The 26,218-nt window shown below is 22.5% G+C and overlaps 3 protein-coding genes across 3 annotated transcripts in view; 2 read left to right on the top strand and 1 right to left on the bottom strand.

The window, feature by feature from the left end:
- Window positions 1-5,353: 5,353 nt before the first annotated feature.
- Window positions 5,354-6,162, bottom strand: LOC129605441 (40S ribosomal protein S15Aa). The gene is made up of 2 exons (XM_055515216.1): window positions 6,084-6,162; window positions 5,354-5,814 (listed from the first exon to the last, which is right to left on the bottom strand). Exon 2 carries the CDS (start codon window positions 5,810-5,812, stop codon window positions 5,420-5,422), a length of 393 nt encoding a protein of 130 aa, XP_055371191.1. The 5' UTR covers window positions 5,813-5,814; window positions 6,084-6,162; the 3' UTR covers window positions 5,354-5,419.
- Window positions 6,163-7,272: 1,110 nt separating this feature from the next.
- LOC129605493 (39S ribosomal protein L37, mitochondrial) lies at window positions 7,273-8,748 on the top strand. The gene is made up of 2 exons (XM_055515278.1): window positions 7,273-7,407; window positions 7,468-8,748. The coding sequence occupies exon 2, from the start codon at window positions 7,473-7,475 to the stop codon at window positions 8,670-8,672; it is 1,200 nt and encodes a 399-aa protein (XP_055371253.1). The 5' UTR covers window positions 7,273-7,407; window positions 7,468-7,472; the 3' UTR covers window positions 8,673-8,748.
- Window positions 8,749-9,392: 644 nt separating this feature from the next.
- The window catches only part of LOC129605314 (MARVEL domain-containing protein 1), a 46,356-nt gene continuing 29,530 nt past the window's right edge, over window positions 9,393-26,218 (top strand). Inside the window, exon 1 of the mRNA XM_055514995.1 lies at window positions 9,393-9,942. Within this exon, the coding sequence (XP_055370970.1) occupies window positions 9,802-9,942 (141 nt within the window). The 5' untranslated portion in view covers window positions 9,393-9,801. The remainder of the gene's footprint in view (window positions 9,943-26,218) is intronic.

Below are 26,218 nucleotides of genomic sequence, written 5' to 3'. Positions count from 1 at the left end.
TTTTTAATTAAATTCAATATATAATTCTAAAAAAATCTATAAAATTCTATATAGTTACTACCTATAACTAATAAAATAGCCACAAAATTAAAAAATATTTCATTCCAAGGACAATGTGTTAATTAATTAGTTTAATAGCATTTTAATAGCATTTTTTCGATTTTTATTCAATTTAATTAAAATAAATTTTTAATAAAAAATAATTGGATTATACTTAATTTATTTTTTTAAATTATTTATTTTAAAGTTAACACCATAAAATTTTGTAATAAAAATTAATTAATTTAATTTTTTTTTAAATTGAAAAACATTATCTGTTTTATGAATAGAATAAGAATAATCAATAAAATCCAAATACTGACTTTAGCTGAAATCAAAATTTTACTTATTTATCTCATATACACACATTCAAAATCAAAACTATTAGCCGTTAGCATTGAAGTTCGAAAGCTGTGAGCCGAAATATTTTAAAAAATCACTTAGGAATTCAGTACATACTTTTTGTTTTTATTTTGAATAACCAAAAATCCCATGGGCATAAAAATGATTCGCAACATTTTGATATTAAAACTTAAAACAAAAATTAGGAATTTTAATTGTAATTAAATCTAAAAATACAAAAAAAGAAAGGAAATAAATAACTAAATTAAAAAATAATAAAAAAAAAATTATCTCTTTTATATGTGATAAAAAACTTCTTGAGAATAATAAAATTAAAAAAAAAAAGAAAATTTATAAAAATTAAAGTAAAATAAGAAAATTTTTTTTTCAATCAAAAAATATAAAATAAATATAAAAACAAATTTTTTTATTTTAAATGACGAAATTTTAATTTTTAAAATTTTAGACTTAATTTTTCTTTTTTATAAAAAATTTTTTTTATTAATATTTTTTTTTTTTGTAATTTTAAAATCGCTTTTGTAAATATTTTAATTGAAACATATTTATACATACATAATTAAACTGACATATTTTTATTTTTACATTTTGTTTTTGACAAAAAAAAAAAAAGAAGATTTATAGGGCAAGCATACTTCTTAAATTTCATAGGGCTAAACTTAAAAGTTTTACATTTGGTCAAATTTGCTTTTGCTAAGCTGCTCAATTTATAAAACTTTAATTTTTGTTATTAAGAAAAAAGTTGACTTTTCCCATCAAAATAAATTTATATGGTTTCAAATTTGTATAATAAAATATTATAACTTTCGTACATAAAATATGATTTATTGGTCGCAGAAGTATGCAAATTAATTCTGGTATAAAACATAAATATTTTAATTATAACCTTTTTTTACTGTTAGTAATAAATTTTTTGGTGACAATTTGCTTTATATTACAGGCGGTTACCTTAAAAATATTTTGCCTATTTTACATTTCTTTTTTAATTGATATTTCGATCTTGTAAATATTTTTTTTTATTAAAAATAATTATACATAATACAATACATAAGCATAAATAAAAATTCGACCACGACTATATAGTTATATGTTAAATGAATAAGATTTTATAATATACGTGTATAATAAATAAAGTAGATTAAAAAAAAATTAAATAAATTTCAATATTATAAATAAATACCTACACATTAAATATAAAATAAATAAAATTAAAAAAAAAATTTCATCAATTAAAATAAATTCATTAAAATATTTTATTCTTAAACAATAATTTTTTATTCAAATTATTTTAATTTAAAATTTTTCATTTTACTTAAATCTTAAAAACTCTCTTATTTAATTTGACAAAATTTTAAATAATAACACAAAAATGTAAAAATATTAAAAAAACAAAAAATGCATTACTATACTAAAAAAATGATTCTCAAAACTTAAATAAACAAACAAACTTAGGCCATATTGCAATTTTTTAATATTAATTTTTTTTTTTATTTAAAAGAAAAATGATTTAAGTTATAATATAAGTAAATTAATAATATTATAAAATTTTGTAATAATTCATAAATTTTTAAAAATGTAAAACAAAAAAAAATAAGAAAAGAAAATGATGACTGATTATTTTTTAAAATAAATAATGTATAAATGTTACTAAGTAAAATAAAAATATAAAAAATTAAAAAAATAAATAAAAAACAAAATTTTATAATTTTTGTTTTTTTTTTTTTATTTTAATTTTTATTCATTAAATTTAGAATAAAGTATTAAGTATATTTCAAAAATGATTAGAATAATTATTATACAAAATTGAAATACAATAATTTCAATTATAATTGAATCGATTATTTTATATATATATATATATATATATATATATATATACCTACGTATATATATATATAGAAATTGTAGTTGAGAATTTATTAAAAAAAAAATTACGCAAATTAAAAAAAGATATGAATTATTTAAAAAAAAATCATTTAATAACCATAAACGATAAATAAAGGTGTAATCGATATTGTCAAATGCCGGTCCTCTTCAAAATTTTTCATTTTGCACACAAAACAAATTCAGCAGTTAAAATTTTGCAATCGACATTATTATTTACGTGATATTTGTTTTTTTTTTTCTTCATTTAAATATTCAGACTTTAAAATATGGAATATTGAAATCTGTTGAGAACATTAATAGTTTACAATGCTTTTCTTAACTGCAATATCGATTGAAATGCAAAACAATTCAACGTGAATTTTGTATTATCGATTACACCTTAATCAATTGAAATCGATGTGAATTTATTATTTTAAATATCTTATAAAAACATTTTATTAAATAATATATGCGCCATATTGAAACAACATTTAATTAAGTAATCAGCTAAAAAAATTCAATTTACTCTATTATGAACTAATCTTGTAACTTATTAAAAAATTCGATAATTTCAAAAAATTTAACTTAGCTAATTCTTATTAATTTCCAATAGTAGAAAAATTCTTTTTATCTATCACATCGATTTAGTTCCCAGATTAAATTTAGCAGATTTTTTCTTTTATGCGCTAAAACTCTTAATATTGTAATATTAAATTTAATTTTTGCTATAACACGAAATTTAAACTACAAAATAATTGTAATATTTAAAATTTCCATATTATTTTCTATACTATTAAAAAAAAAAATTGAATAATAAATAATAAAAAAATTCTTCTAATAAATTGTAAATAGAAAGTAATTTTAAAAACAATATTTATATTGTTTAAATAATATGCTTAGGATATTAAATTAATAATTAAAATAATATAAAATTAAACTAAATTTAAAACAGGATATTAATTTTATAATTTGAATTATAATAAAAATAAATATATAATATAAATATATTTTTTAGCATAGAAATTAAAGAAAATATTAAAATTTTAGTATTTTGTATTTATAAAAAAAAAAATTTAAAAAAATAAAAAAAAATAATTTTTTTATTTCTTTAGAAAAGAAAATTTCAATTTAAGAAAAACAATCATTATAAATAAAAATATAAAAAAAAAGAAAATGGAAATGAATTTATTATGAAAAAAAATACAAAAGAGAAAAAACTACTTACTAAATGTAAAATATACAAAAATGCAAAAAACAAAAAAAAAACTGATTTAAAAAAAATAAAAATAGATTGTAAACGAAAATTTAAACAAAAACAAGAAAAAAAATTTAAATTGAAAACTAATAAATTGAAAAAAAAAATATTAATTTTGAACTTTTATTTATGGTTTTTGTAATGAAAATCATCGAGTTATTTGTTATTAATTTGTACTGACTAGAATCATCTGCATGGTATTTATTCTACACACAGTAGTGCAAATGTTGATTAGATTACGAAAATGCAAACAAAAACCTTCTTACTATTTTATACATTTTTAGATTATTTGCTTAGTTTCTCTACTTAAGTAAACCTATTTTATATATAGTGATTCCTAATATACAGTGAATCCTAATGAATTTTCTACAGGAACTGAGATAACGTTAAAAAAGGTTTGGAGCCTAAAATTAAATAGGAGAAATAGCATTTTACCATGTAAGTTAGGTGTTTTATTATAAAATTAAACAATTAAATTAAATTAGCTTAAGCAGCAATTTTATTTTATATTATGTATACATATTACTCATTCGCTGTATCGATCCTCTTCTATTGTGATATTTCTAAACCAAAATCATAAGTTTATGAAATATTTCTACCGCTAAAGTAACATGATTGCTTCTCTTACAAACTTAAATCTTCATTCGTCATTTGTTCTTCCAAAAACAATTCTTGTAAACATCAGGAAATGATATTAAAAGAACAAGGCTATATATAGGAAATGGGAAATAGTATGAAAATATAAAACTACGTTAAGTGAAATAACGAAGTGAGAGTGAAACGTTATAGGAAGGTTACCTATACTAAAGTCAAACTTTTAAGTACAATTGTTCATAAAATTTTGCGTTTAACTTGCTTCTGTATAAGAATTTCAAAATGGTTTTATAAAAGAATAATTATTCTAAATCGTTTTCTATTCTTACCTGAAGTAACATAATACACATATGTATATGTATATAATATAACAGTATGTGAATATATAAATAAATTGCCATAAATAATCTGTACCTCAGCAAGTTTATCCTTTTATAATTTTTATAAGGATTACATTTTAGATATTTTAATTTTCCAGGTATGGATATTTTTATACTGATTTACAAACATTGTACATAATATACATCTAGGATTTACATACAATGTACTTTTGTAATATTCTCCTTAAAAAATATTTATTCCACAAAAGTTTTCTTTGTTTTAAAAAACTCGCACACTTAACTTAAAAATCAATTTCTGGAACAATTTAGCATCTGAGTTAATAAATATACTACTTTTATTGACTTAAAAGAATTTAAAAATCTCGATTGAAATTTTATAAATTTTTGAACAAACCAAATTTTTTTGTTAATTAAATTGAAAATTGAAGTGGCTATTGAAGCCGGCTGATATAAATTTTTGGCGGCTAAATTTTCCACTAATGTCATGTATGCATTGTTGACAAATGATAAAAAATGTCATCCTAATATTCATGTACATTTACATCGTCTACATATTGTATACCAAAAATGCCAGTTTTAATTTTTTATATCTCTTAAAAGACTACACAATCTACTTTGTTTAATTCTTCCCAATCTTAACTAGTTACAGGAAAGTCCAAAACTTAAATCCTTCGGCCAAGTTTTTGACTTGAACTTAAGCAAATGTATGCAGTTCGCCGTTTATTTTCCAACCTAGAATTAAATATAAAATTAAGCAAAAAATTCGAATTCTCACTTGCTATGCAGGGTCAAACCGGAATACATTTTAAGAGATTCACTTTCTTAAATATATTTCATTATATTCTTTTTGCCTTTTATGTTTCAAATTGTTAAATGATTTCTAAATGAAACAATTAAATTTACGTGTTCACCTCACACTCACTTTTTTTTATTTTTAAAAATTTTCTTTAAGTCTAACTTAATCTTAGAAGAAAAATCCAAGAATTTTTCCTCCTAAATGTTTCCTTCTGGCTTCTTCGTGATCCATAATACCGCCCGAAGTTGTGAGTACAACATATCCAAACTGACGTGAAGGTAATAGATTGTTTGTCCACTTTTCAATATCATTTATGGGAACATCAAATCTGGGTGAAATGACTCCGCATTTATTTAATCTACCGGTTAAATTAACAACTACTTTGCCGGATCTGTGGTCATCAACTATTTCAAATTCACCAATATAACCATGTTTCATCATTACAGTCAAAAACTTGATTATTACTTTTGAACATGGGCGAAGCAAAACTTGACGTTTACCTCTTTTTTCAGCATTATTGATGCATTTTAATGCATCAGCCAAAACATTCATACGTACCATTGCTAAAAATAAAAAACAAATCATTATTAAAATTTCAATCACTTTGAAATGGTTTTGTTTCAAATCAAAAATACAATAGCAAAATTTAATACATAATTAAACATAAAAGGAGGAAACACAATACTAATGTTTACAAAACTACTTATGAGCCGAATATTTAGTTGAATTAAACTTGTAAAATATAATTTTGGCATTATAGCAATTGCTACAAAAAAATCTTATAACTTTCATTAATTTTACAAATAATTTTCACTATAAAACAGTTGATTACCTAAAATTTATTTTGTGAATTTTTTCACAATTTACACCGAGAGAACTCAATCGGAAGAAAGGAAGTAGAGACATCGTTGTTTAGTTGGTAGCACTTTTTATTGAACTGTCAAAAATACAAAACTTATAAAACTTAGGCAAGACTCGAAGTACAATATTGCGCGTAAATTTGTTTTCTTAATAGATTTATATTTGATTTTTAATTTTTATTATTAAATAAAATTTGAAATTCATGAATATTTACATAGTTAATTGTATAATTAACAGTTAAAACTTTATTATAAATTTAAGTGAATTACCAGAGAACAGTTTTTAATTTTGTAATTTTAATTTAAAAACAGAGAGGATTTTAGTGAAAAGTAGATTTCATGTTCTACTCAGAAGTGTAGTTTTTTTATGATACCGCTAAAAGCCACAGTACTTTTACAGAATTTGTTGCAAAATAATGTTACTTTGTTCCAACTGTTTGATTAATTTAATTTTGACAATATTTGCTTTGTTTCTTTTAATTTTCAATTTCAATTTTTAATTTTAATATAATGTTGCAAATAGATATTTTTATTAGTGGAACTTCTTTTTTTAAATTCACAGTGTTGATCTAAAAACATTTAACCTAAGTTAACTATAAGAACTTAACCGATTAGATATATTAAAACTTGTGAGAGCGGCCGAAGTTTTTTTTAACAGAATAGACAGTTTAAATAAAGCTAAAACTGTTAAGCTAAAACTAAAAATTTTGTTAATTTCCCAACTTTGGCAGTATTCAAACTTTTCTCCAGGAGCTAATAAATTTAAAAGAAAACAATAATTTTTTAAACTTTTAATTTAGCCATGTTCAAAATGTTGGGAATCGTTTGTTCTAAATTGTTCTAAATTTTCTGCAAAATTTTTCACGCTTGACGTCTTTTCAATACTAAAAAAAAACTTTTACGCTTGACGTCTTTTCAATACTAAACAAACAAACTATTGAAATTTCATTAGTTAATGTTTATTTACTTTGCAATTTTATTTCCTCCCAAAAGTTCACAAATGATAAATTCAAAAAATTCGAGAAAAAGGCCGCGATGTGATAAAGCGCTTAGATTGAACGTAATAACAGTAGTGCTCAAACTCTCAGCAACAATCTTTTGATATTACTTGCTTAATTTATATTTTGATCAAACTGTCATTAACAGATGTTTTTGAAAATTAAAAATAATAACCAGAATGGTTGAAGGGAAAAAGTGCGAGTGTGGAAAGATTATAGCTGCATATAGTGTTTATTTTATGTTTGTATTATTCTTGCTTCTTACATAAAAAGTTTTGTTAATTTATTTAATATTCAGGTAAGAATCACCTCAAAACATACTTTGTTATTAAAAATGTTTAACATTTCCTTTTTTTAGAAAGCATGAGGTTAACTTCCAAACTTTGTGCTCAGCACATTGGCTTTATGTTTAAGAAGCATTGGCATGTTCAAGGTAAAAGAGTTGCTCGTTCAACTGGAGCTATTGAAGAACTTAAAGCTCATGGCATTGAAGTTAAGGATCCAGAAGAGGTAATTGGATTAAAACGACCATTCGTTGAATTTGAACTATTTAAACAAAAACCAATCGACACCAGTTCTTATGTTGATTGTCATGACTTTGGCAATGATAATGTTCTAGTAGAAGGACTGTCACAAGCGCAAATAATTACAAACTCAATAGTTGTGGATGAGCTTCCAGAAAAAATATCGAGTTCAATTGAAAAAACAGAAATTTCAAGTGCAACAAAACAAAATATTCATCGTGCTATTTTGGCATCTTGTGTATTCGATGCTTATCAAGAAAAGTTGCCAAAAATTAAAGTACCTGGAAAACCCATGTACAATTTACCAAGAATATATGGAATTCCAGTAAATAGGAAATGTGAGCTATTAATTTCAAAACTTTTATTTGAGTGCGAAAAACTAGCTGCATCCAATATCAGTCAACAAAATAAACTAGTAAATGATGCATATTTTGAAGTTTTCCTACAGAAAAATGATAATTTAATTAGATTAAATGTCAAAGCAGATAGTTTATTACTAAGCAAAACAACTATAGAACCGTTTTCAGGCACATTTGAAGGAAATGTTCCAGATATATTTCCTATGAATTTTACAATTGGTTTACCTAAAATTCAAATACCAAAAAATGAACTTAATCCTTTTACGGGAATAATTTCAAATTATTTTCCCCATATAGTTTTTTCACATTTTTCACCAGAAGAAGTTACAAATTTATATAAAACACCCGTAAAAACTAATCAACTTCAAGGAAGAACTTTATTAAAGGCTTTTGCAGCTGCATACACTAAAGCAACAATGATGTATGGGAATAAAACTAAGGATTTAGAAAAACCTCTTGTAGTGCAAAGTATACATACTGATGGTAAACAATTTCACTTTGGTATTTTTCAATTAAACACCACGAATCTTAGCGATTCAAATGAAACAAAAAATATTTGGTTCCAAACACCACTTTTTAATCTTTATGATGTATGTGAATACCAAAAAGGTCAACCAATTTTGGATGGATTTAATCCGGAATTGTTCAAAATTCTAAATGTATTTTATAATAACAGTTAACTTAATTAATTATTCATAATTAGAAAATCGTGAAATGCTAATAAAAATTTTTACTTTTGTTTTATTGAAATCAAAATTCTAATTTTGTAACTTTTTATAACTGTTGTAATACATAATATCTTTGCATACCAACGTAGGTAATAAGTTATTCGATCATATATTTTTGCAGTTATAGAAAATGGTTTGATTTTGTTAATTATGTTTACACATAAGTTTCTATGTTCCAGAAACTTATAAATATCAAAAACTTTTAATTTTAAAAATCCATTTTACAATTATGCTAAATCTGGCCCAAATATAAAATTGGTCTGTTCTCCAAATAATAGTGTTGAATGAAAAATAGTAGCAAATATGTTACCGACGTTACTACTAGATCCTAGTTTTACTATATGTTATGCACAATGGCATATCTCGTGTACAACAAGAATAAGGCAATTTTGTGCTGAATGAATTAAAAGAAATTGACGCGATAAAATGCTGCTTTTCAAAATGTAAATTTGTAGTTTTGTAGTTGGTAAGAAGTAAAATAACAGCAGAAAAACAAAAAAATGAATTTAATATGCGCGCACTTTTTTAAACCGTTAAAAATATCGCTTGTTTGTGTTTTTATTTTTCGTTTTGTTTTTCTTTTTAACTTGGCGCTTTTTGAAATACCTAGAGCTAGCTACTATGAAAAATAAAGTAAAAAGTAAATACTAAAAATTTAGTTGTTGAGTAGCTTTCGTTTAATTTGGATACGTTTTAATGCTCTAACGTTTTGCGCAACGATTTTATATAAAAAAAAACACAAAATAAAAAATTTTATTTGTTTTGTTTCGTTATTTTTTTTTGTATTTTTTCTCGTTATTTTTTTTTTTGATTTCAAGCAATAATTTTGAATTGATTTGAAAAACGATTGTTGTTCTCCTTTCAATTATCCGGTACATTTTTTTTCTGTTATAAAATTTTAATTGTTTTTTATAAGTGTTATAATTTAATTTATAAATTAATTTCCAATCGGAATTTATTAATTGCGACAATTAGAATAAAACTTAAAAGAAAACTAATATTAATAAAAATATTTAAAAATTATTAAAAAAAAAACACATAAAAATAATTTAATAGAAGTAACTAAAAATAAGAAATCATCATGACTGAAACAGTAATTACAATTCAACAACAACCGAAAACAACAGCAAGTGCACCAGCAGGACAAAATGCTACCGCTGGAATTCGTATCAATATTGAATATTTTAAAACATTACCTGGAATATTAAAACTTGTACAATTGGTAGGTGTAAATAACATAAATAAAAATAATAGTAATAATAAGAAAAAATAAATTAAATAAAAATTTTTTGTTAATTGAAAAACAAAAAAAAAAATTGTGTTGGCGACAATTTTTTTGTTTTTCAATTTTTACTTTTATTTTTTTGACGTTTTTCAATTTTTACTTTTATTTAAGTGTTGACGTAATTTTTTTTTTGTAATTTTTTTAAAATCTTCTAATTATAGAACAATAGTTTTATTTTAATACATTAAAATGTTAACAAAGTGTTAACACAAATTTAAAGAAATAATAATGAATAAAAGATGAAGCAAACTATGCAAGATCGAAATTTTAAAAAGGAACGAAAAAATTGCGATCTAATATTGAATATTGAAATCTAAGTATATAAGAATGTGCATACATTTTATATACATATAACAGTTTGTTATGTAGATCTTCATTTTAATTGTGTTCATTCAGACATTCATACATACATATGGATGATATACAAAATAATGATATATGTACGTGCTATAAAATTTTTAAATCTTCAATGCTATTTAAACTTAAATTTTATGATATTATAATGGTGAAAATGTTAAAAGGTGTGGTAGAGAAAAACATACATAATATATATTTCTAACATCTAAGAAGTCAAGGAGTGCTTTCATTTTATTATTGTTGTTTTTGAATTATCTTAAGCTTTTATTGTTGTTTGTACAGTACATATAGTACGTAAATTTTTTTATGTTAGAAACAATTTTGTATAATCGCTACTGTCTGCTTTAATTTTTTTTTTCCCAATTTTCAAGGACGAATATTTAATATATGAAATTGTAAATTAAGGGTATAGAATGTTCAATATACCTGCAAATATATTTTTTTGTTTTTGAGAGAGAATATTTAAATTTTTGGGTATGACAAAAAATAAATAAAAATTCCAGTCATTTCGATAAATCATATTTTATTTCAAATGAAAAACAATAGCTTCGGTATACAGTTTGAAATTTATTAGAGTTTAGAATTGGAAGACAAAATTTAACATAATCGTAATTAAAAATGATCGACTATGAAAGCTATTAAAGAGAGGAAAGAGATTATAAAGTTGACTTATAAAATTTCCACCTTATATGATTTTTAAATATGGCATTCAATTGATTAACTGACGCTAAAATGAAGTTTCACATAGTTTAAGGTCTCGTCAACTTAGTTGGTGGGTGAACGAGATCTTAAACTATATGCTTGAATATATTAATATGATGCATTTCGAAAAAAACAACACAAAAATATTTTTCAAAAATATATACTCATATTTTGCAAATTTTCCACATACTTAATCTTAAGAATTCGTTTTTCTTTTTAATAATTAAAAAAAAAATTAAAATTTTTAGAGTAGCGAAACGGAATAGTTTACGTTTTTATATTAAATTTTTTTTTGTATGAAATTTAATCCTTAATAATAATTAAATATGAGAAACTCAAATAAAAATTGTGACTTTATTAGTTTTACTTAACAAGACAAGAAAAAACTAAAAAAAAACAACAAAGATTTTTATAATAAGACGCTGAAAATAAAGTGACCATATCACAGCGAACTTTTTACTGCTTTAAATGATTTAATACTAAACGAAATTGTATAACATATACCTATGTATGTATGTTTACTTTTGAGGCTGTAATTACATATATGTTAAACATAGCTTATAAATAGCTTTGAACGGGTATAGAATGTTATTTAGAGCTTCACGACCATTTAACAATTTTAATATTTTTCTTAAGCTTTTTAAACTTAAATAAAGTTATTTGCGTTCAATATGTCATAATATTTAATTAAACGTTATATACGTAAGTATATGACAATCATACATATCCATTAAATAAGTAACTATATCTTCAAATTGTATGTGTATGTCATTTACACGCGTATCCAACTATGCTTTTGTAAAAGTTATTCTATTGCCGTCATAAGCCTTAACAATTATACACATAATGTACATTTATATGTATGTTAAATATTAAAAAAATTACCGCAGGAAAATTTTAACTATAATTATATTTTTTTTGTTAATTTAGTATATTTTTTTTTATAAATGATCTACCATGCAGAAACTGTAACAATTGTCATATATGTATATACTTTAAGGTATACTTTAAGCATAGAATGCATTATAGTTTATTAGATTTAGTCGTATTTTATTCTATACAAACAAATATATGTATGTGTACATGTGTATGTATATACAAATTTTATATAATGTGTATTTTAACCTCTATACATCTAGCATATGTTTATTATAACAAAAAATTTCTATTTTTTTTTTTCATTTTATTGTATATATTAAATTACAAGCTATTAAACATATAACTGGCGAAATATAATTTTTCATATTATGTTATATACATTAAATGCTTACACCTATGCGCATTTTTCCATATAAGAATAACGTATACAAAAAAAATGACAACCAGGTGAGAAAGCCCACTTAAATTTTTTAGTTAAGTATCTAAGTAAAAATTATAATAACTTTTAATTTCAAATAAATTTTATTATTTTAATTATGAGAAATTATGTGAATAATTTTGTTTTGATATAAGTGTTAAAAATTTTACATAATTGAAATTTTAATATTTATATGTATGTATATTTATTTTGTAAAATGCTTCTTAAATTATTAATGCTCTCTGTATTCTAAAATTCTTAAATTTTTTCTAAAATTTACGAATATTTAATTAAAACATACGACTATAAGAAAATTTACTGAAATTTTCAAAAAAATTAAATTTTCTATTCAAATTATATTACGAGTATATGTAGGTATAACATCCTTTTATAACACTTATTTTCTTCGATTATTTTTTAAAGACCGTCTAAATATATGTTAATTAATTAAATCATTGTTACATAGTCTTTTCGAAATAATTTTACCATTATCTGCTATCTGTTATACTTAGAGTTATCTTACTTAATATTATTTCAAAACTGGGCCACGTATGTTCAGAAGAGCTTCATAGTATATTTAAAATATTAGTAATATATTTTAGTGTATGCTTCATAGACATTTCAACTGTTCTATAATAAGAAAATTCCTATATCGTTAATGGAATATTCCACCTATATACACACCTGTATAACATTTAAATATAATAAAAGAAAAGTAATTTCAAATTAAATTTTTTTTCTATATTTCGTGATAAAATAATAAATAACATAATCAATTTAATTGATTAAAATTTTCAACATCTTAAATATCATAGATCAATTTATCTTTACATTATAGCCTCCATAATAGCCTTTAAGTGTCTTACTAAATTATTACATACAAAGAATATTTAAACAAAAATCCATTATTATTTTTACTACTAATTTTTAAAAAGATTATTTTTTCAACAAATTTATTTATAAAATACACATTAGATACACACATTCTCTTCAGTAAATTTATTTGAAAATCTTAAAATACAAATTTGTAATATGAAAGCATAATTTCCATATAGAACAACTGGTGTTTTTAAAACAAACGATCATCATTATTATTTTAAAAAAAAAATTAATGTTTTTCTTTCATTTTTATATAAATAAAGTTTGAGACGATAAAAAAATTTAAAAATTAGAAAATATTTCAGTACTTTTATAATTATAGCACGCAAAAATATTTTCATATATTCCACAGACAAAGATTAACACCTTATTAACTGGTAATGTATTTTTTGTAGTATGATATACCGTATATGTATTTGGAAATGTATAAATGTGCATGAGTAGAAGAAATATTTTTAATTGCAATGAGTATAATAAAATTTATTTTAAATTCTAAAATAAGTAACATCATAGTATTTTAATGATAGAAGGAAGGAAATTAAATTAATTTTTAAAATTATATTTCTAGCCATAAAAAACAATTTTAAATATCAGGCAGACCAAAAATTTTAAAATCTTATTTCATTTATTTGTTGCCAAGTATCCACTGTAAGATGTGTACAAAAAATTCTGTTTAGCTGTATTGAACAAAATGGTTTTGTTTAAAGGCATCTACCAAAATGCAAATACAAAACGTCAACTTGATTTATTCAGCAATAAAATTTTAATTTCTGAATTAGTCAAATCGGCCTTAGACATGTGGTAGACGTCTTATAAGAATTTTGAAAACTATATGAAATGTAAAATATAGAAAAAAATTCTGTTTCAAATTAGTAAATATGGACGTGTTAAAAAGTGCTCATTTTATAATTTATAACAGATTCATTAAAGTTCAATTTTTTCTAGTCCAATTAATGAAAAATTAAATAAAGGTTTTTTTAATGTTAAAATGCTTTCAATTTAATATCAATGCTACCACCGAATATCGAATTAAATAATTGCAAAAACAAAATTGCTTTTTCCACTCCTCAACGATCTTATATAAGAGTCTTATCAGGATTTCCGTAAAACATAATTAAATGCACATAGGCGGATTTTCCTAACTCATGTTTTAACAGTGGAACGGCCTCGCATATGAGCATAACTCATTTTTAAAGGCAATTTTTAAATTAATTGGCAAATTTTCAAAAAAAAAAAGTCAGAATGAAAAAAAAAATTCCTCAATATTTGATATTTTAGTGTTTATTTTCCAAATGGAAAAATAAATAGAAAGAAAAGCAAAAAAAAATTTTTTTTTAAATTATTGATCAATTTAAAATTTTTTTCACCGAAAAACCCCTTCGAGGTTATAGATTCGCGCCCCCTCCCCCCTCATATCACACTCATATTTTCATTAAAAATTAAGATTTATTAAGTTCTAAATTGAAAATTTGATCTAATAGAAACGAGTGATTTGGATCGTCTCTTCTTATACAACAACTTGTTTTGGTTTTTATTTTTAAATTTATCAGAAAAACCAAACAAAAAAATTATTTTTTTCGGAGATTTTAAAAATTATGTGTAACATATTGTGGAATGAAGAAAAAAAAATTTATAAAGACGTCAAGACGTGTACGAAAACTATAAAAAAAATATGGAGGATTTTTTTCTTGTTCCATTATTTTGGAAAAAAAAACAGAAAATTTTTTGAGAATTTTCTTAAATTTAGAATTCTATAATATGACATAATCATTTTGTTATACTAAATTAATTTTTTGTTTTAAGAATTAGGTCTAGGCCAAAAATATTTTTTTTATGTTATTTTTATGTTATTTTTGTATTTAAATAAAAATAATAATAAAGTGTTTTTTTTTATTTTTGTTAAAAACACACAAAATATACCTTTAAGAAAAATTTTTTTTATAAATATTTTTTACACGCACAATATTGTTCTAAATGAAATGTCACGGATCTTAACCTTGTGTTGACATATAAGTTGTATGTACATATATACATGCGGACATACGGAAAATATTAGATTTTTTATTCATTTGTAACCGAGGAAATTCTCAATGGGTGGTACATAATTGAAATTAAGCTAGAAATCTTTTATAATTTTTTTATTTACATAAAATTTTCATCTGCACACAAGATGAAAGAGTTCGTAGCTTAATGGCTTTATGAAAATTCTATTTTAGTTTTTAATTGAAAATGAATAGAGATTTTATAATACAGTAGAGATCGTATTTAAATAGTATTTATGTCTTATTGTTGACGTCAACTATGAATTTTTAAAAACAAGATCTTGAAATTTTTAGTCCTTCATCAACCAAAATGTATAAAGGTTGTCCGTTTTAAAGGATTTTAATTTTGGAGATGTGCATAGATATTGTTGTAGGGTCTGATTAAATTTTCGATATTTGAAAGAACATATTAAAAAATTATAAAGAAATAGGGTAAAATGTATATAGGGTAAATATAGGGTATAAATATAGGGTAAATGCTGTCAGAGAATTAAATTAATAATAGTTTGGTAATATTTTTTTCAACATTATTTCAAAAATATTTCAATAAATTTGTAATTCTATGGTATAATATGATTAGAAAGTAAACAAATCAATATACTCAATAACATATTCAAATCCAATATCAAATATTTATGCATGTTTACACAATGTTTATACACATACATACATATATTTGTGTATTTACCAAGAAATTTCATATTACGTCAATCTAAAAGTATAATTTGAAAATTAGTGATTCCATTTGTATGTTAAACTATTTTCTAATAAAAATAAATTTTCGATTTCTATTGAATAATATTATTGTATACACTAAAAGTTTAAAGAGTACACTATATTACGATACTTAACAAAATACTTGTGTATAACACTTATAGTATTAAAACATTCTAATTATAAATTTCTATGAAAATTATAAAATTCCATTAAAAGAATTTTCTTTCTGAATATTTATTTGTATGATATATTAAGTATGTAATGAGAATATTTAATTTGTAGCGTAAAACTGCACAAAAGAGCATTTTTCAAAAAACCCAAAATATTTAAGCAAATAATGAAATTGTTATCATTATTTAGAAAACTAAATTGGGCCAGAAAGATTTTAAAAACGGATGTTGAAGTGCCTTAGATGTTGAAGTGCTATTACCATTCATGTTTGAAAATACCAAGTATATATGCTAACTAGAAGTAGCACTTCAAATTACTCTGGAATAATTGTGAGAAGTTTGTTAATTGTTTTGAGTATTATACATCTTGAATTCTACACATGCAAAATGTTCTAAAATCAGTCCTAGGAGGAAATATATATAATTCTGTGCTTTTTCCTACATTAGTATTATGTATAACAGTTGCTTTTTTTTAATTTTACAAAATATCATACACGATTACAAGCATACAAACATGTTTACATATGAAGCAAAGAAATTACATATGGCAAATAAAAACAATTGCTTACAAAATAATAATGAGCACTATAACTGTATAGTGTATAACAGTTATTTACTAACCTTTACATCTACACATTCTGTGTACATATATACTTAAACTAATGTTTAAAAATACTGAAATAAATCTAATCTTAAGTGTTTTCGATCTTCATTTTATGTTTTTCTACTTAAAGTTACCATTGCAAACCTAACGTATAAATTGCCAAGCTTCTGTAAAAAGTTTCATAAAATATAGTTAAAAAAATTCTCATTATTTTATTGTTGTATACATTAAAAACTTTATATATTCTATATATATTTATTATACATGCAATTTATATAGCTGTTATACACACTGATGATAGTAAGTACATACCTACAAGCATTATTAATAACAAATTTTCCCTTATGATCATTATTTTACTATTTTAATAATTTTGTTTATAATGTGAACATCAATTGTGATTGTTTTTCTCTTTTAAAATTGCACGTATAATGAAAATTTACTTCATTAAAGTGTAATATATGTACGCGTGTGTATGTATTACAATACTGAATTTGCACGTATATATTGTGCACATATATATAGATATATGAGAAAATTACGGAAATAAAATTGGAAAATGTAGATAATATATTCGTAAATTGAAGATCACACATAATCGTGCATTTTCACTTATATATAGTTATAAACCATAATATAGATTCACTTGTATATATAGATAGTATGAAATCTTCTAAAGTGCCTCTAACCAATTTCACTACAGTTTCTATTATATATAAGCATCTCATATTATACATTATATAGGAACTATAGTGTTCTATCTTGCGGTACGAGTATAACTTTTTACATTTATGGTATAAATAAGGAATAATTAGTATGTATGTACTTAAATGCATTCAGTGAATATTTGCAGCCGTTCGTAAGGTATTTATTGTATATATTATTATACAATTATGCACACATCTATACATATTTATACTAAATTATTGTACTTAAATATTATATTATACTTAATGTTGTACTGATTCCCGCGTAATTTTACAAAATTAAAGAATAAATTATTGAAGTCGAAAGTAATAACAGTATGTTTTTCATTTCTCTTTTACTGTTATAATATTATCCTATAGTTATAGTACAAAACAAAAACAAAAAGAATAAAAAATAAAAGAAAACAAAAAGAGAAAATCTTCTCTGTTAGGGCATACACAATGAAAATTACAAAAAATAAACACAAAATAAAAAGCCATAATTTTCCCTCCAAATTACACAAAAAAAAAAAAATTTTTCTCTAAGTTTAACTTTAAATATTAATGAAGTTTTGAATGAATTAAAAGCAATTTGTGTGTAGCCATTTTTTCCTATATTTTTGTTTTTTAATTAAATTCAATTGTTTGGTAATAAATTCCACTAGAATACAAAATATGATCGTGTATTATAAAATTGTATATATACAGAAAATTGGTGAAAAAAAAAAACAAAGTGAATAGAAAGAAAAAAAAAATTTTGACATTTTATATGTCAGAGTGTGTTTAGATTTTATGTGTCATATCTAAAGTAGGTTTTTGGTGTGTCTCCCTTTTATTTTTGATTTTTCGTCTTTTTTTTTTTTTTTTTTGTAAAATACCTTGATATTGTCATGGTAATGATGACCTAAATTCATAAAATTTTTATGTTGTATTCTTTAATCTTCATATTATAAATATTTTATTGTAATTCTTTGTAAGCTTAAACTCATTATAATATAAACATTAGTTCAGAGTTAGAAAAATAGTAGAAAATTGACTGATACTAAAATGTATCAAAAAAAATTCTAGAAATAAAGCTATTTATATAAATCATAGAAAAAACTGTGCTACTGCGTTAACAATATTTTATAACACAATATAATTATACAAGGTTTTTATATTCAACGTGACATGAACAAGAATAAGAATAATTTTAGGAATTACTTCTATGGCTTAATTCAAAGAGTATAAACTATATAAACATAAATGTATTTGTGTGTATATTGAAAAGGTAATTGAATTAAAATATTTTTCTTAAAAAACGAAAATTAATCAAATTTTTTAATGTATACGTGAATATTATATTTTTTCTGTGATTACAGGCAGAAATTGGTAATGTCCAAGTGGCTTGCTATTTAACTTTATTAATAATTTAAAATCTTAATTATATAATCAAATTTGTACATATCCTGCCTAAATAATAATTGATAGACCTTAAGTATAAAACACTATTAAAAATGTCTTTAAAATAATTTCTTCAATCTAAGCTTAATCTTGCTTTAGTATAATCTTAGTCTTGAGTGCAATCTTCTCAAAAATTTTTGTTATACAATTTAAGCAATTTTTTCTTAAAAGGATATACATACTATATCCATATATTTCGAAACAATATAAGCCTAAATTTATTTAATACTTTTCAAATATTTTATAATATAACAGATAACAGTATTTACATAGTATTACAATTCGAAATATATATTATAATTCTTGGATCACATTTGATACATAAAAATATCTAGTATTGTGCACAAAAATTTGTAATAAAAATTCTTGTCATGCCTATACTTCTATATAATGTATACTGTAATTCGACGTGCATATCAATATAAAAATTAAGCGGAAATAAAACTAACGTATACACATAGAGGTCATTTCACTCGAAACATAATAACTAAAAAAATGAGTGATTAAAATAAAACTAAACAATAATTTATTGTGTATAACAGAATATATTTAAATAAAATTTTTTTTTTCTATATTTTTTATTATAAAAATAGTGAAATTAAAATTAATTAGGCTTAACTAAATAATCTTATATTTGAAAAGTAAAAATATTATTTTAATTATTTTTAATTTCTTAAATTAATCTTAGTTCTTATGAGCACTACTATGATAAAAGTATTAGTAGATCTTGCAGATTTACTGATAAATAAACAAAGTCTTGCTGATTTTTCATATTAGGCAGATTTTTTTATATGGTATGACAATTTCAATTTGTTTATAATTACTTTATTTATAGAGTGTATAACAGTTTATAGAGGTAAATGTAATTATTAGTAAACTATTCGGCTCATTAGCCTACAATTAATGTTTGAGCATAAATTTTTATTTTAGCATATGGTTTTAAAAAAATTTTACGCTTCAAGAATATTTTAAAATGCAAAAAATGTATACAAAATATTTATAAAAAATTTCTATTTCACGTATACATAAGACGTGATTTTAATTAAAATTTTATGCACAAGTCGTACTTAGGCGATGGCGCATTTTCAAATATAAGTATATGAAAGTTTTTTCCACTAAAATTATTATAAATTAGTTTTATGTTAATTTCATGCGGTAGAATTACTAATTAGGGTTAGTTTTACTACATATTATGTTCTACATAACAATTTTCTACTTAACACCAACTTATGTACGATCTCAAAATATAAATCAAGACCTACTTATATTATTTAATAATAATCTGTTTTTAATGCTATTTTGGTTTAATTTTAATTCTCTTTTTAAAAAGTATGAAAATCAGTCAATTTTCATATTTACATTTTGGGATAGTTAAGCTAATACTATTGTAGTATTTAGTTAACTTAAATAGTATTGTAACAGTAAATTTGAGGAGCAACAATTCAGTGAAAGTTTCACTGTTGATTTTACAGAATTTTTGCTTCCATCTTAATTTTAAATTACTTATTTCCTTATGGATTTGAATAGTATTTTTCACGGATTGTTAAATGTTAAGGTAACAAAAACGGTAAGTAATTATGAATGAGTAAAAACTTAGTACCATATAGTCATCTATTTAAATTTCTAAGAATAATTTAATAAGCTGAAAATTTTGTGTTGTCAAAATAAAATTTTGAAAGTTTTGTTCAACTTCATGAATTTTAACAATAGAAAAAAAAAAATAAAAAATTTATTTTTAAGGAAGAAGTGTAAATATTGAAAAACAAAATTTCAAAAATATTACAAAATTAAATTGAAGATTCAATTGCAATTTCCAAAATTTAAAAAATAAGATTTCATTATTCGAATTTGAGGAATAAATTTTAAGTGCCTTTTTAAAAAAATTTCTGTCTTCAACTTCTGAAAACATACAACTGTCTACATTGCATTACATACTCTTAGCTTTTATAAATTTACGTGTATAGCATCCATGAGAATTTCTATAAATTGTTGAATTTGCCCCATTTTTCAAAAATATTTACTTTTGTTGTGAGATATAGACTTATGAGAAAAATTCAAATTAATTAGACAACAATATTTTAAATACAAGAGCCTAACTAAAGATTTATTTTGTATGTTCTTTGCTTGCTTTGCAATATTTATTAATAATACCTCTCATTCAAATGTAATATGAATAAATGCATATACATACATACTTAATCCAATTAATTTATTTTCAAGTATATACATTTAAAGTAGATTTTATTTCTTATAACAGATTCTCTATATAAAGTTCTTCTATTATCATGTAGCTCATTTTCCTATTATGAATAAATTTAGTGAAGTATATAATTGATTTAAGCATATAGATATAATTATAGTAAGTTATACTATTCTTATAATTCCCATTTAAATTTTTAGTTTACTAAATGCGAATCATAAGAATAAGAAAAAATATAAACAATATACAAAATAAAATTCAAAATCATTTTGAATTAAAGAAATTCATTGTTATTAAATTAAAATAGTCAAATTATGTATATATAGTGCGAGTATATATATATGGATGTATTAAAAACAAAAATTTAAATACAGTGAAAAGTTCTACTAACTTAGTTTTTCTTAATTAAATTTAATTAAGAAGAATGAGAACATCATATACAAAAGCCGAAACAGAAAAAAAAACAACAATTGAAAATTATTTTATTATTTTGTTTTTATTTAAAATTCTCCCATAAAACTAATCTTTTCTATACATACATATTGTATAGGGTGGTTCGGAAGTAATGTTAAAATTTTCTGCATTACACGTACCGTTTGTTAGGGCTAATTATCACGCCTATTAAATTACCCTTAGAAGCCCGAGTCCTATTACGTCCTAGAGACGAACAATTTTCAACTAAAAAACTCCAACACATCACAATCTCAGAACTTTAACATCAATTCTGAACCATTTTTTATAGAGATAATAGAGTACATTTCTCTGTAAAGCTTTTATATATGTGTGAATAAGCGCATAGGTAAATACATAATGTATACGATTATGTATAGTGCGTTCCCAAGCATCTATTAAGAAATATTTGAATTTTATGTATCTACGTTTTTATAATTGTCATTTTGACTTCATAACAACATGTTTTACAATTCGATATTAATAATTTAAATATCGGAAAAAAATCAAATTTTTTTGCATAAAAACAATTTAATTTCTGTTGATTTTTAGTTTTGTTAGCGACCCCTAAAAGTATGCAAATGCGAATAATTCCGTTATCATTATTTTCATCACAATTAAAGCTACGAGCACTGTAGAAATTAAAAATTCAAATTAGAACAAAACCTAAAATTAGAAATATTTTCCTGAACTGAGTTTAATCATAAATTTACGAATATAAATACCATATTACTGCGCTACGTAACTGAAAGATCATATTAAATCTGGTTTAGATGATATAAAGAACAGTGCGTAATCATTAAGCGAGATAGAACGTTATAAACCCTCAAATTATCTTTTGTTAATTGAATATACAATAATAAGTGAAATATTTAATGAATAAACTCAGAATTATTTCACTTTTGCTCGAATTAATTTGAGGAAAATTTGGTATTATAAATTTGAAATCTAATACTTTTATTTTTTCCCCTTTTTTTCTTATACCTTAAAGTAAAATTTCTATTGTGTTACGAATTAAAATATTATTTGGTATACCCGAGTCAGAAAGGTTATGCACGGTTAATATTTAAATAATAAAAAACAAAATTTCCATGTCAAAGTTCAAAAATTAAAATTTTTAATAAAGTAATTAACTAACAAAAAAATTTAAAATAAAGATTTCTTATTAAAAATTTCATTTTCCTTGTATCTTCGCATAAAATTATTAATCAAAATAGGCCATCTTGAAGAATAACACAAAAACACTATGTAATTGTATAATTTTAATGTAAGTAGGTGTAATAGCATAACACTTGATCTAAATATACTTCCAAATACAGCTGGGTACATGTACAAAACATTAAGGTTTAGGTGCTCTCTGTATATATACAAGAAAGTAGTTATATAGATTACCAGACCATATGGATTCTACTTAATGGTGAAATAATTCAATTTAAAAAATATTTTTTATTAATTTATTAATTTTAACAAATTTTTATCAAACTAAATTAATAATAATTTTTTGAACAAAAAGAAAAAAAAATTTATTAAAACAGAAAGTGAATATGCAACAAGAAAAAATATAGAAAGAAATTAAAAAATTTTTTTTCATCTGATTGGCATAATAAGGTCAACTATTCTATTTCAAATTTTTTATAAGTAACATTACAATATACATTCATACATATAGCTTTATAATTTGGCCATAATATGTTTTAAATACACTTGATATTTTTCGTTGTTATTGTGGGAAGAAAGTATTATAAAATCTTGTATTAAATTATAAAGATTATGTAATTTTATAAGCTTAATATAGAGGAATATCATATATGTATGTATGTATGTATGTATATGTATATATAAGAAAAACAACATTTTCTTGTAGGCTGGTAAAATGTAAATTAATCAGACATTTTAATAGTTTACGCATTATTTAAGATCAATTTTTAATTGTAGGCATATTGTTTATAGATTTTGTATATGAAAATTTTAATTTATTTAAACTGTTATATTAGTAATTATATAATGGCTTGTAGAGATTAGAAATAATTACATTGAGAATTAATTTTGTGTAAAAACACTAAAAATCTGACCGAAAAAAGATAGCAAAATAAAATTTAATGAAAAGCATAAGTTGATCTAATCTCTTTGAAAATTAATTCTATTACTACTAAGCTATAAAAACAAAAATCCAATTTTATAAATATTTTCTAAAAACGGGAACGATTGACAGCTTTATTTAATATTATTTATCGTACAGTATTAGGGGACCAACAAAATAAACTACAGAATTTATTTATAAGATTAAATTAAGTAACTTAGCGAAAATTATAATGTATTTACGCAAATAACATTATAACTTTCGCTAAGTTACTTAGCTGTAGAACCAGAAAATGGCATCACAATTTCTTTCTTATAAACTACCAAATAATAAACCACCGAGACACCTGTTAAAAATTTCTTATTTCATATTTTGAGCTGTTCCAGAAAAAGTCGGAAATTTAACTTACCTATGTGATATTTATCACACTTTGGCATAGAATTTTTTTTAACAGAATTGTATGAAATCATTATAATGAAATTTATTTCAAAAATTCTAATATCCCAATATTTTTTCGAAAATTCAAACACTCAATTGTTTATATATAGATCGAATCCTTTTATTGTAGCTCATATCCATTAATAATATTTCATATATTTTTGTATTAATAGGCATATTATTTCAATTTATATAGTCGAATCTCATTAAAATTCTTAACTTTGATATAAAAAAGTTAAAATAAAAATTCTTAATAAATTCATCAATTCGAACAAATTTAATTTTTAAAGAATATCTTTTGATATCCTGTATTGCCCCAATATTCTCTTCCATAAAATCTTTAAGCAAAATTTTGTTGTTTCAAATTTTTACTTTTTTTTCAAAATATTTTTCATTTTCAAACAATTTACTGCACGCCTCTTTTGTCCAATCAATTATTAAATATGTCAATCAATAAGAGCGCAAGTAGACCATCTCGAAACAAAAAAAATATCTATGGCAAAAATATTTTTTCTTTTTTCAATTTAAGAAAAATTTTTTAAAAATAAAATTGACAAATTACCAATAATTTAAATTAATTTTTGTTATTCTTTTTTTGTCATTTTTTTATACATAAATATTTTTAATAAATTCTTTGGTGGCCAAAATATTTGGTTAATGACAACAGAAAAAAAAAACAAAAACAGGTTCAATTACTTTATTTATTTACTTATTATTTTCATTCTCACTTGTGATATTTTTAGAATTTTTACTATTTAGCAATGCTAACCTACTTCAAAAACATCGTATGTGTACCATATGTATGATGGTGTCATATACATATAGATACGTATATAATATATTTGTTATATTGTCTTAATGGATTTATAGAATTCTCTACATTTTTATGTATGCATGAATATACATTTATATGTCGCAATAATTTTTATTTTTTTATTTTTCTTTTCCAGGTGAGTGTTTATTATTGTGTTTCTTACTAGAAGAATAGATATTTTTTTTAATAATATGCAGATACAATGATACTTGAAAGCAAATAAAACAAAACTTACGTAAGTTAAACGTTCATGGTCCATAAATTTTTTTATTTGTATCTACATACATACATAAGTGTATTTTTGACTTTTGATTTTTTGACATTTTAATGCATGTATATACACATGTACGAGTACGAGTAAAATCTTAAAAATATTGTAACACTGGAAATATTGTAAGACTATTATAAGAAATTATGATAATTGTACATACATTCATAAATAATATAAAGGAACTATGCAATTGTGTTTTGATGTTAAATATGTATGTCATAAAATAGACTTGGCATTAAAGAAAGGTGGAGAATTGTGTACTTTATCAAGCATAAAATTTTTACTTTCAACAGTTCTTAGAATTTACTGTCGCCACACTACCACCATTTACATATTAATAAGATATTAAAGTTTCGATTGTTACAATATAAATTATTAATTCAGATTATAAAATACGAGTAATTATAATAATTTCTATACTCGTATAAGTACTTGGGTCACTTTTTTTACTTTACAAATCAGGACTCAGACAGAAATGCAATTTTTAGCTTTGTAACTGTTTTATTTCTTATTGGGGTATTTCATAGGTTTATGTTCAAGCCCACACAACTGCATGATTACCATGAGTTTAAATCAAACAATTCCTAGTTTTTACGAACTGATTGCAATCTTCAGTTAGCACAATCGATTCGAATTGACCTAATAACTTAGTCGCTTGAACCCTTAATCAGATTTGAAGGGAAATTCTAACTGAAACTTAAACATATTGCAAAGGATCGGCGCAGACTTTTTGAATTTTTAATATACTAAAGCTGCTTGTATAGAATAATAACATACTTTTTCAGGCTAAGAATAGGAAGCGGAGAATGTGCGAATGTTATAGTAATAAAAATAATCCAATAAAGCATTTTACATATTAAAAATTCAAAAAATGTACTTTTACAGTTTCTTCACTTTCCTACACAAAAATTGATTTGTAAATTTTTTAAAAATTAAAAAACAAAAACTTATATCGTAACGCAAAAAAAAAATTATCATGATTTTTACTTTTTAAATTCAAAATGGAATTTATGTATGAAATAGCTCTAGTATGGTAATTTAATGGCAACAATAAATTTGATTT

Source organism: Condylostylus longicornis, unplaced genomic scaffold (assembly GCF_029603195.1).
Source record: "Condylostylus longicornis isolate FDR11 unplaced genomic scaffold, ASM2960319v2 ptg000013l, whole genome shotgun sequence".
Lineage (NCBI taxonomy): Eukaryota > Metazoa > Arthropoda > Insecta > Diptera > Dolichopodidae > Condylostylus > Condylostylus longicornis.
The sequence above is the reverse complement of the archived record's forward strand: the minus strand, read 5'-3'. Positions and strand labels throughout refer to the sequence as shown.

Coding starts and splice junctions, on each gene's coding strand:
- LOC129605441 (XM_055515216.1), bottom strand. CDS start 5,812: ATGGTACGTATGAATGTTTTGGCTGATGCATTAAAATGCATCAATAAT.
- LOC129605493 (XM_055515278.1), top strand. CDS start 7,473: ATGAGGTTAACTTCCAAACTTTGTGCTCAGCACATTGGCTTTATGTTT.